Source organism: Ostrea edulis, chromosome 1, assembly GCF_947568905.1.
Source record: "Ostrea edulis chromosome 1, xbOstEdul1.1, whole genome shotgun sequence".
NCBI lineage: Eukaryota > Metazoa > Mollusca > Bivalvia > Ostreida > Ostreidae > Ostrea > Ostrea edulis.
In genome coordinates this window covers 62,057,777-62,070,571 of record NC_079164.1, presented here as the reverse complement: position 1 = coordinate 62,070,571, position 12,795 = coordinate 62,057,777, and the positions used below count along the sequence as shown (strand labels likewise).

The window sequence follows — 12,795 nt, the reverse complement described above, 5'->3', positions numbered from 1 at the left end:
GGTGTTTGACAGTTTATAATAATGATGTTAATTTGGGTAGTTGGTGGCACCGATCAGAATTGTTGCAATAGTGAAAGTACAGACGGTTTTACAAATTTCAGTCAATTGGAGCCATTACAGACTTCATTTTATGAGTTGGGGTAAGAAATTCATTTTAGAAATGATATCTTAGTATGAACTTTGGTAGTAATGTAGATTGATTATGTATGAATATATTAGAATACAAAATAGAATTTTAATCAATTGGTTTATTGTTTTTACATCGACTAACTTATGTACCCTATATTAAGAGTTCTATACCTTTACTCTTTAATAGTAAATTTGACCCCAAGCGATGCAATTGCCAGTGATCAGAACTTTGAACAATCTGAATCACATTAGGTTTTCTGATAGTTTTTGTCCAATATCTGTCAGTATGTCCATAAGCAAATGTATGTCTGGTAAACTTTGTGAAATTTTCATCTTCTATAGTACCATTGAGCCAATTTCAATTGACTTTCCAAAAAGCAGTTTTGTGTAAAAGGTAAATAAGTTTGGTTAAATAAGGACCATGCGCCTTTCCAAGGGGAGATAGTTGAGAATAGTCGCATGAAAGCTTCCTTATATAATGAAGATGGAAAGTTATTTAAATCTGGACCGATGGGGCCACAATGGGGGTTTTAAAAGCCAAATTATGATAAGTCTTTATTGGCCCCAACAAACTTAAAGCTAGAATTGCTGTTTAAATAGTATATCTTCAATGTTGCAAATGAGACCAAAATTTTGTCAGAATGATAAACTGTGAAAAATAATATCTGAAAATTTCAACAAATTATATATTGGTATTAACGAGGCACTGGTCTATTCAATGCAAGGGAAAAGCGGTTATTTTCTAATGCATGTTTATGAAGGAGTGACGTTTTTTTCTCTACCCTGTTTCCTGTTGGACTGTCTTTTATTGCTGTATGTGTCCCAAAAAAAACCCACCAACTTTAAAATAAATATTTTATTAAAATATTCAGCAAAAAATCCTCTCCAACAACAAGTCACATACATATTATCAAATAATACTTAAAGTTGCATCCTTTTACACCATATAAACATTGGCTGGTCTATATATCTAAATTTAAATTAAAGCACATGGATTTAGGTACGACTACAAAGGCGATCTTGCTTGTCTGTAAACATGGGCTTGCAGAGTCTGGTAGAACAATCTGCATTGCAACCAGAAAAGGAGTGATCTGCCCTGCTATGAAGTTGGCGAACAAAACCTTTGCACCCATGACATCTGAAATAATTACCAGGAAAAAACCACATCAAAATATATGTTTTTACTTGTAAATTAAGGCTACTTGCCAATATAAAATTCTGTACAGACTTGTGCGAATTACGCATCACAAAGTCTATTGAATGCAAAGTGAAGATAACGAACAGTGATCAATCTCATAACTCCTATAAGCAATACTACACTATATAATACATCGCTATAGACAGATAGATTCGGATAGCCTATATTATTATAGTTGGAAAATATATATATATTTGACGTACCTTATTGCATATTTTGGATGCTGTCAGCGAGAGGCAAAAATCGGGAATGTCCGATTGTTTGGTGGTGACACTATCATCGTTGTCAATTCTCCATTCACGTTTATGTAAAGGATATGTCAATTTGAAATCCGTCTTCCCGATTAATTACTATCAAAACATGCTTCGCACTGTCCGATAATCACCCCAACACAGACAGACCAGGTAAATTACACCACCCCGATACCATGCGACACAAGTAAACAGCAATGGCTGACTATTGTCCCGATTTCTGATTGGCCAGTTCAGAAATGACGCAGGATTTCAAATTCCGGTTGGAAATGGGGGTTTGTTGTCGTAAAATGGGAGATATTTTTAGAAAATCGGGATTTCGGGGTATTTTCGCAATCCCGATCGGGATATTGGGATTTGCCTTTTCAACTGCTTCAAATCGGGAGAATCCCGCACAAATCGGGAAAGTTGGCATGTATGTGTATGTGTCCCACAGACAGCCTACAGGCTGCCCACTCTATTTTAAGTTTTTAGAAAAATTTTTTTTTTTAGGTTTATAGTTAGTAGATATAATTCTAATATTAAGAGTTTTTCATAACTGATTTCTCCTGATTTTTACCCGTACTTGACGGTTACCTCCACATGTTTTAGATTTTTACAGGATACAATAGACAATGGTGACACTGATACACTGTTACAGAATATCATCTAACTTTCAGACTACTGTGAATATCATGGGAAACACTACCAGCAGGGTCAGTCCTGGTACGATGGCTGCAGTTATAAATGCACGTGTGAGGATGCTTTGAATGGAAAATACAGATGCATTGAAAGGTACACAGATGTATTATTAGTCACCTGTCAATTTCAAAATAAATTGCCATTGATTCACATTGAAATTGATAATTATGTAACCAGAATTTTGATTATTTATTCCTAGCAATAAGTATGGGGTATATAACTTCCACTTGTGTGTATATATGTGTGTGTATGTGAACAATGTTATGGATACAATGTAAGGAATGTTACTCTAGCTACAGAGAAAGGTCGTGAATCAAGGTCATTATCAGTGAATATAGTATATGTTGTGAGGAAATGCCTCACTCTGCAGTGTCTTATTTGTCCTGTAGCAGAGTTTGAAATCAATATATTTCAGAGGTTTGATATGAACTTGCAGTATATCAAATTTACCTTAGGGCTATTCCAGAAATAAATACATGGGGGGGTCGGGAGGCACCTTTTGTATATACCAAGCACCCATAAAAAAAAATAAAAAATTACCCCATGACCCATCAAATTAATAAACTCATTTTACAATGACCCATCTAATAAAGAAAAAACTAACCAGACCCACCACAAAAATATTTTTAAAAATGAAAACGGTACAAATCTCGCGAGGTTTTCGGGACAAACATTCTAGTCAATGACGCGGTAATGCCTGTGCGACATTGTATCACAGTAGTTCTGAAGAAATGATGTCACAACAATCAAAGGCATCTATGGCGGGAATGTTGGAAAGATTGGGAGTCCAAACGATGCTATTATCATGAAATGGGTATGGCCAGGATATGTTTTTCCACGAATCGTTCGTCTTCTAATGGAGCCCGCGCCCGGAGGCCTCTATATCACCATCACACCGACTGATAAATATAACGCATCGGTACCCTCGTATAAATCAACTAAGGTTTGCCTATTTTTATTAGAAAACGGAATACCTATTGGTTTCAAAATATTCCCAAAATCGATGCACTGTAAACTGTAATAATCTACAGAACAGAGTTCGCCGCCATCACGTCCAAAGGGACCCTACTAAACGCGCCTCTAATTTGAAGAGTGCCGTAATGGAAAGTTATGCGCTGCAAAGAGCGACAACTCGAATAGTTCTATGTTACTTCCGATTTCCGATTTCGAAGCAGCATTTCGAAAGCACGTTTTCAATTTTCCCTCCGACGTTTTGTAACCAACACGACAAGAGCGACAATAAAAATATTCTGAAAACTCAACACCCACGTGGCACAAAATAAAACAATAGAAACTACCCACTACCCATAATAAATATTTTTTTAACAGTCCAACCACGGACCAATTAAAATATGAAAAAATACGACCACCCACACAAAAAAATATCATTTGCCGCCCGACCCCCCCATTTGATCATTTCTGGAACAGCCCTTATGTATAGTCTCCCTGGGGAGCAGGAAAATTCACAGGAAGAATAAATTTTTCTGTGTTTAGTAATTGAGTAATTTGTTTCCCTGCTAACCCTTCCCTATTGATAATTTGTTTAGTGATTGAGTAACTTGTTTCCCTGCTAACCCTTCCCTATTGATAATTTGTTTGGTCCTCAAATATTGGAAAATGCTACTTGCTAGCAAATGCTCATTAGAAGAGAAGTCTTTTTGCCATGTTTAGATAATAATGTCTGTTCTGCTCCTCATTCACAGTTTGGTATTTTGTGACAGTTATCAATTTATAACAATGCGGCAGACATCTTTATTTTAATAAGAATTTTATCTTAGAAAGAGTATTTCAGAAGTTTTCCAGGTCAGGTTTTAATTTTAAAAAAAGACGAGTCTATGTCTGAACAACAGAATTTGAAGTCCTTTCTCTATGTACAATTCAGATGTCCTACTTATACCAACATTCCCCCCACATGCACTTTTGTCACTGACCCAGATGACCCAACCTGTTGTCGGATTCCCCAGTGTCCAGATAATACCACGTCAACTAACAAGGTACCAACACCTGCACCTTCTGGTATCTACTCTGGTGTTGATGGACAAAATGGTGAGTGCTAAAATATGAAAAGACTTAGTCCCAGTAACATTTTCTGCCCCTCTGAGTGTCCCCAAAACTTTTTTAATCTGCATGACAGCTTTAAATCACCAGAGTGACTCAGTTGACCTAAATTCGGCCAGAAACATGTCAATGATGTATCACAGATTGTGTCATTAATTACTGCAAATTCATCAAGAATGAAGTAGTAACTTTGAGACGCTCACATTACACCCAACAAAACATAAACCCAACTTTATTGCAGAAACAGAGTACAATGAATGAATATAGATTCCTTTCTGAGTTATTGTTGTCCATTGTCAATAATTCATGTTCTGTTCCATTTTCAATTTCTTCAAAACATATATTTCAGTGACTGTCACTTCTTATTACAAAATTAACTTGTGATCTTTAATTTTGAAGAGAAATTGTAAAAAAAAATAATCTTGTTTTATACAGGAAAATGTGTTTACAAAGGAGTGCTATACTCTCAGGATCAGAGGTGGGAAGATGGCTGTGAACTAAACTGTGTGTGTACAGATGCTAAACAGGGATATTACCAGTGTACAGACAAGTAAGAGAATCACAGCCGAAACTGGGTGTAAAAACATTTACTTCCTCTTGCATTTCACTAAATTAATCACAGGAACCTGCCTTATTCCTGGTCATACAATCCCCATTCCCTCCTCAATGTGCAAAACTAATCTTATTGACTATAAATATATCCTGGAAATATGTGGATTTTGTTTTTATTGTATCTATTTTTCAACTCCATAAATGTCGATCAGTTTTAGCTTTTATCAAACTCTTGAAGTTACACAGGGTTATTGTATCAAATGTGTGTATCTGTTAGGTTTGACTTAACAATTAGTTATTACAAAATTATGCTCACAATCAGATAATAAAGTATCCAAATGGTTGATTGCACTTGTCATCAATACGGTTGATTGCACATCATGAGATGTCGTCAATACAGTTGATTGCACATCATGAGATGTCATCAATACGGTTGATTGCACATCATGAGATGTCATCAATACAGTTGATTGCACATCATGAAATGTCATCAAAACGGTTGATTTCACTTGTTATTCACTTTGAGATACAGGGCTGCGTTCAAGATCGTAGTGGCTAGCCTAGGGGCTAGGTATGGCGGCTGATTTGTGTCACTTTACACTTTATCGTCTTTGTGTTATTTCGAAGTGAAAAGACAACAAAACGATATTTAGCGACTTTTTGTCCCGAAATAATGAAAAAATGATAATATCTGCTACTTTTCGCCTCAAAATAACGAAAAGACAACACATTGTAAGATGGCACAAATCAGCCACCATACCTAGCAGCTAGGCTAGCCGCTATGATCTTGAACGCAGCCCTGGTAAGCCCCAGATAACAGAATTGATAGTCATCAAAGCTGCACAAATAAGGTTTGGGTGGCTCATAACAGCAAGACTTACAATATGTTTATGAGACTAAGTCACAAGATGGCAATTTAACGAACTGCGATCGTCAGCAAAGTTTGGTGACAAGCGTTATGCGTAAAAAGATATTTTAGGGCTCTGTTTAAACACCTACAGATGGGACATCAGGGAAAGGGTTCTGATGGTATAAAGAGACTTTTCAGGGAAAGTCATGGGTTATGAAGCGAACATATTAATAATAACTGCTCTTCAACTTCTTGGTTGAAATATAACTTATTATCTTGGAAGTTTAGATAAAATGTTTTCCATAAGTTATTTTTGTAATATTACTGGATAGTCCAATACAATGCATTTTTATGCCATCATATTTGGAGATTTTTTTTGTCTGTTGATCCCTCTGTCTGTTTATATGTTCACTTGTCTGCGTAAACTTTAACCTTGCCCATAACTTTTGAATAGTTTGTGATAAGGCTTCCACATTTCGCATGTGTACACCTTTCTAAACTCTTTGGGTACCATAATTACTTTGGTGCCATATGGGGGTCACAAATATGTCACCAACACATCACAAATATGTCACCAACACATCACAAATATGTCACCAACACATCACAAATATGTCACAAACACACAAATATGTCACCAACACACAAATATGTCACAAACACACAAATATGTCACCAACACATCTTATGTCACAAACACATCACAAATATGTCACCAACACACAAATATGTCACCAACACATCTTATGTCACAAACACATCACAAATATGTCACCAACACACAAATATGTCACAAACACACAAATATGTCACAAACACACAAATATGTCACCAACACAAATATGTCACCAACACACAAATATGTCACAAACACACAAATATGTCACAAACACACAAATATGTCACCAACACACAAATATGTCACCAACACAAATATGTCACCAACACACAAATATGTCACAAACACACAAATATGTCACAAATATGTCACAAACACACAAATATGTCACAAATATGTCACAAACACACAAATATGTCAAAAACACACAAATATGTCACAAACACACAAATATGTCACAAATATGTCACAAACACACAAATATGTCACAAATATGTCACAAATATGTCACCAACACATCAAATATGTCACAAACACATCTTGTTTTTAATTTAATCATTTCAATGATCACAAATATGTCACCAACACATCTTGTTTTTAATTTAATCATTTCAATGATCACAAATATGTCACAAACACATCTTGTTTTTAATTTAATCATTTCAATGATCACAAATATGTCACCAACACATCTTGTTTTTAATTTAATCATTTCAATGATCACAAATATGTCACCAACACATCTTGTTTTTAATTTAATCATTTCAATGATATGAATATTTTGTTATGCAGCAAACAAGTCAACATTCACGGACTGAAATATAAACGTACGTCCCCTGAATTTGTTGCAAACGTATCCATGCACCATGTACTTTAGTATATGAATTTGTCTCTGGTGAATCTATGCTGCTATACTTAAAATGGTCTCAAAATTTGGGTCAATCATTATATCAAACTAGAAATAAACGAATTTTAGATTTGGATCTTGAAAATAGTCTAGACCAATATCTTCTTTTACAACTATTTATTTTCCTTTGCATAATATTTAGTTTATTATTGTTGATAGGTAACTTTTCTTGTTCTGACTCGATACAGTTTGGAATTTGTCAATTATTTAAAAAAAAGAAAAGAATAAACTGTAGATAATTTCCTATTGTAAGAAACAATATTTTAGTCTGAATGATTAGAAAAAAACCTATGTCATTCCTCTCATTAAAATTGTCTATGTTTTTCAAATTTTCTCTCGTAGGATTGTAGAAGGTAGCATTGACTGATCTAGGATATAATAGACGAGTTGAAGTCATAGTTCTGAAATCCTTTTTACACACAATATAGAGTCCAGTTTGGGGGGAGGGTTCAGAATTGGATTTAACTGTAGCAGAGCGGATCAAAGAACTGCAAAAATCTTTCGTTACCTTTTTACGAAAACTAATCCTTGAATATTGTATAGTTGCTTTTAATTTATCAGTAATCTCAGTTTGCACTCAAACATTACCATACTTTTGTTAGTTACATCACTGGTGCTTAATGTTACAGAATCACACCTACAGTGTATATATCCCCACAAAAGGACATTTAGGGGAGTATATTGGAATCACCTTGTCCGTCGTAACGTCCGTCCACAGACTTTTAAAATTTGTTTAGAGTTTATCTTTAACACATATGAACAGATTTGATTAAAACTTAGTTTATATCTTACATGAATAATGAAGTGGTGCACCTGTTATTTTGATTGACATTTTTTTTAACATTCTAGGAAGTTGTGGGTATTTTATCCATTTTGAGGGAGGAGGTGTTATGTTTACATTGTCCAAAGTATATCTTAAAAACCAATTATTCTTGAATACAAATTCAATATTTTCCACCATCCAATTGTGTCAGGGTGTTAGGACGGTTGTAGTTTATTTATTGTAGGTATGTTGTTTGTATGAATTTTCTGTAATGTCAAGCACCTATTGGTTGTATATGATTGTGTATAGATAAAGAATTGTATCCTCTTGGTTTTTTATAGGGTGTCTTTCCATAACACAATTGTGCAAAGTGTTGTATGTGATTTTTAAGGGGGGGGGGGGACTGAATGTTAAGATAAAGCATGCTTTGCTGGAATGTGTTTTACAGATGCCCCAAGTACACCAACTTACCTCCAAACTGTCAACTAGTCAGTGACTTTACCAACCCTTGCTGTAAGAAGCCACAGTGTGATTTCACAGCTACAACAGCAGTCATCTCGGGAACAGGACCCACTGGCAAACCAGACATCATTCCCACACTAGCACCAAATCTAAGTGAGCAACTTATAAACAGATGTTGTCAATGATTATGGTGTAATGTCTTTTCTACCATCAGTGTTATTGGTAGTCCATTACAAAGTATGTAAATAGTTATGCCCCCCTTCAAAGAAGAGGGGCATATTGGTTTGCACCTGTCGGTCGGTCGGTTGGTAGACCACGTGTTTTGCACCATGGGGGGCATATGTGTTTTACAAACATCTCTTGTTAAGATTGTTGTTGTTGGTAACATACATGTAGTACACATAGCTCAGAGTTATCTGTTCATTCTAGAATCTATGATGTCTATGTTGATTTTAGGGTATTGTGTGTACCAGGGTGCCTCCTATGTACAAGGCCAGACTTGGGATGATGGATGCTTGTTTAGATGCAGATGTGACGATGCATCCAGAGGTCTTTATGTTTGTAATGACAGGTAATTTGTTCATTCACAGTGAATGGTTTATGAATAATTTATGATGTAAATGATTCAGTGTCACTTAAGTTTGTGGATGACAAACTTTATAACAATTCAGTCCAAAATTAAGATATATATATATATATATATATATATATATATATATATATTTCCCATTGGATCCCCTAACTTTGACTCTTTAGAGGTAGGTTAGAAAATACCTTGAATTGGGGCCAAAAAAGTGGGGGGAAATGTTACATTTAGTGATTGAATAACTTTAACCAAGGTTTGAAGTATAACATACGCTAAAAATTGAAGTCAAATAGCACAAGAAAAAAATCTGAATATGCTGTATAATGTGTTGCAAAATTTTGCATGCTTAACGGATTAATGTAAATAAATGAATTATGCCCATAAAATTTCTCTACTTTAAACTATTCTCTGTCAAAATTTTAATGTGCATCCATGAATCATCGACTGCCAACACCCCACTGCCTTTGCTGCAGTCTGTTTCTATAACAATTTGGTTAGGTAAGAAAAATATGTTAATTTGGGGGGAAAGAATATGAAAAAATTGACATTCAGTAGTCACTTTTACCAAGGATTTACATCAAAGATGCATTCATATTCAAGTCAGAGAGCTCGAGGAAAAATTCTAAATATAGTTTCATTGTCGTGAGAGAAGTAGCAATACCATGTTTTGAGTCAAGCATTTTCCTGGGTCAGTCAAAATTGAGAAACAGATTTTGATTTAGGTACCATTTATATTTGCCCCTTATAAGTAAAGCAATTATTTGTCTCTTACTGGCAAAGCCAAATGGGACTATGAGTTTCCTCTCTTTCCATTTGTTTGTCACAAATTCGTTTTCCAGACTTTCTTCAACATGCTTTGACTTAGGAAGCTGAAATATGGCTTGTGATTTGCAAATGTATATTTACAGATGAAGTTAAGTTTCATCACAGTTGGCTTGTTTTTTTGTTTTTTTTTTGTTTTTTTTTTTTTACAAGACTTTGTACAAAATGTAGATTGCTGAACCTTTCTCTGGTTTGCTCTTACTTAGAAAACTGAAATTTGATATGTTGTTATGTAATGAGTAAATATGGATCAAGTTTCATTTTCATCAGAATTGTCTAATTCTAACAGATATTGTAAGGCAGTGTAATGGGTGACTGAACTTCTTCAATTTATGTACTCTGTTTGTCTAGTTTTCTATATTTGTATTGTGTTAAGTTTCATATAATTTACTGAATCTATTATAAAGTTTTCTTTTTTAAAAAATTATACATAAACTGTTGATGCTCGATTATTCATACAGAATATCACACAAACGACTTGACTTGGGTCAGTCGGCAGGGGACATGTATTGCTATGCAATCTTGCAGACTTGTTTTTTTCTCTCAGAATTAAAAATAATATTTGACAGTTGAAATTGTATTGAGCTTGTTTTTATAATAGGTGCCCTAAGTATAACAGCATCCCGACTGGTTGTAAATTGGCTTCAGATCCGGATGATCCATGCTGTTTGGCTCCAAAATGTAACATCACTAATCCCAACAAGATCCCCACTGCTGCCCCTGGAGTGATCAGCGGTATTATTAATATTCCTACCCCAGCGCCAGTTCCAGGTGGCCCCACGCTAGCCCCTAAGCTCTTCAGTAAGTAGGGAAATTGATTTGTGATTGTATTGATGACTATGTAAGATGAATCTATTAGTTTTCATTTGATCAAGGAGTCAACCAAAAGTTTGCATAGGATGAAACTGTGCCATTCAGTCGACTGAAAGGTCTAGAAAGGTGACTAAATGGTAGAGCTTTGCCACTCAGTCGACTGAAAGGTCAGGAAAGGTGAATGAATGGTAGAGCTCTGCCACTCAGTCGACTGAAAGGTCAGGAAAGGTGAATGAATGGTAGAGCTCTGCCACTCAGTCGACTGAAAGGTCAGAGAAGGTGAATGAATGGTAGAGCTCTGCCACTCAGTCGACTGAAAGGTCAGGAAAGGTGAATGAATGGTAGAGCTCTGCCACTCAGTCGACTGAAAGGTCAGAGAAGGTGAATGAATGGTAGAGCTCTGCCACTCAGTCGACTGAAAGGTCAGAGAAGGTGAATGAATGGTAGAGCTCTGCCACTCAGTCGACTGAAAGGTCAGGAAAGGTGAATGAATGGTAGAGCTCTGCCACTCAAGTCGACTGAAAGGTCAGGAAAGGTGAATGAATGGTAGAGCTCTGCCACTCAATCACCTTTCAGTTTACTGAATGACATATTTTCATCCTGTATAGGGCAGAAAAAAACTGAATCTAGACATCAACGCTCCTGTTGAGTTACAATCTTAACAGAGACTCGTAGTTTTCGGTTGATACAATAAACCAAACAGAATTTTTACTATATCCTCATTAAAGTAAGCGACATGCATATCATGCATGCATGTACTTGTGCTTGAATAGAAAAGAAAAAGCACAGTATAAAAAATGGAGTAATTTCATGTACATGGATATTAGTAATGTTTGTTTAGATTTCTGCGAGTACAAGGGTATACGATACACACAGAACCAGACTTGGGAGGATGGCTGTGATTACAACTGCAAATGTGTGAATGCTTTAATGGGCAAATATGAATGTACAGAAAAGTAAGTATAGTTTGTTTATTGATAATACAATGTACAGACTTTGATGATTCCAGAGAAACTTAGCAGTGAAAAAAATCCATGTATTTCTGTAGATGCAATGTTCAATATCTATGTCTGTTCCAAGGTTATCTCAAGCATTATGTTGCATTAAGAGACAGAGGTTGCTATGACCCAGAAGTTGTATTTTGACCTTGAATTAAAGTCCATTTTGACGAGGACAAGGTCAGAGGAATGTTGCATTGTAAACATCTTCTCTAGGTTGATGTAAAGTCTGGTACTATTAACACAATCATTGCTTACCACCAGATTTAATCTTATATTTTGCAAGACTTTATTGTGTGAACATGTCTTAATTGTATTATTTTATGAACTACCATTTATAATTAAATTTTAAAACAGCTGAAGTTTTTAGATCACCTGAGCTCAAGTTAGCTTTTCTGATTGCCTGTTGTCCGTCGTCTGTCTGTCCGTCTGTTTGTAAACATTTTTTTGACTTCTTTTCCAGAACCACTGGGCCAATTTCAACCAAACTTAATAAAAAGCATCCTTGGGTGAAGGGCTTTCATTTCAAGTTTGGTCAAATGAAGGGCTATGTCCCCCTTCAATGGGGAGATAATCACAAAAATGCAATTGGGATGATTTAAAAATCTTCTTTTAAGAACCGCTAGGCCAGAAGAGCTGACATTCACGTGAAAGCTTCCTGATATAGTGCAGATTCAAGTTTGTTCAAATCATTACCCCCAAGGGTAGGATAGGGCCACAATAGGGGATCAAAGTTTTACATACAAATATATAGGGAAAATCTTTAAAAATCTTCTTCTCAAGAACCACTGGGCCAGGAAAGTACAAATTTACATGAAAGTTTCCCGACATAGTGCAGATTCAAGTTTGTTCAAATAATGGCCCCCGTGAATAGGATGGGGCTACAATAGGGAATCAAAAGTTTTATATATACAAATAAAAAGGGAAGATCTTTAAAAATCTTCTCAAGAACCATTGGGCCAAAGAAATTGACATTTACATGAAAGCTTCCTGACATAGTGCAGATTCAAGTTTGTAAATATCATGGCCCCGGGGGGTTGGTTGAGGCCACAATAGGGATCAAAGTTTTACATGCAAATATATATGGAAAATCTTTAGCCACGGTG

The 12,795-nt window shown here is 35.6% G+C and overlaps 1 protein-coding gene and 1 long non-coding RNA gene across 2 annotated transcripts in view; one reads left to right on the top strand and one right to left on the bottom strand.

Moving 5' to 3' along the window:
• The window catches only part of LOC125648395 (uncharacterized), a 113,690-nt gene that overhangs the window by 34,218 nt on the left and 66,677 nt on the right, over positions 1–12,795 (top strand). Inside the window, exons 20-26 of the mRNA XM_048875446.2 lie at positions 2,238–2,352; positions 4,142–4,305; positions 4,753–4,867; positions 8,457–8,623; positions 8,927–9,041; positions 10,480–10,679; positions 11,533–11,647. Coding sequence (XP_048731403.2) covers positions 2,238–2,352; positions 4,142–4,305; positions 4,753–4,867; positions 8,457–8,623; positions 8,927–9,041; positions 10,480–10,679; positions 11,533–11,647 — 991 coding nt within the window. The remainder of the gene's footprint in view (positions 1–2,237; positions 2,353–4,141; positions 4,306–4,752; positions 4,868–8,456; positions 8,624–8,926; positions 9,042–10,479; positions 10,680–11,532; positions 11,648–12,795) is intronic.
• LOC130052032 (uncharacterized) lies at positions 968–1,765 on the bottom strand. Its single transcript, XR_008800373.1, has 2 exons — positions 1,531–1,765; positions 968–1,267 (listed from the first exon to the last, which is right to left on the bottom strand). It is a non-coding gene; the product is annotated as an uncharacterized LOC130052032 (long non-coding RNA).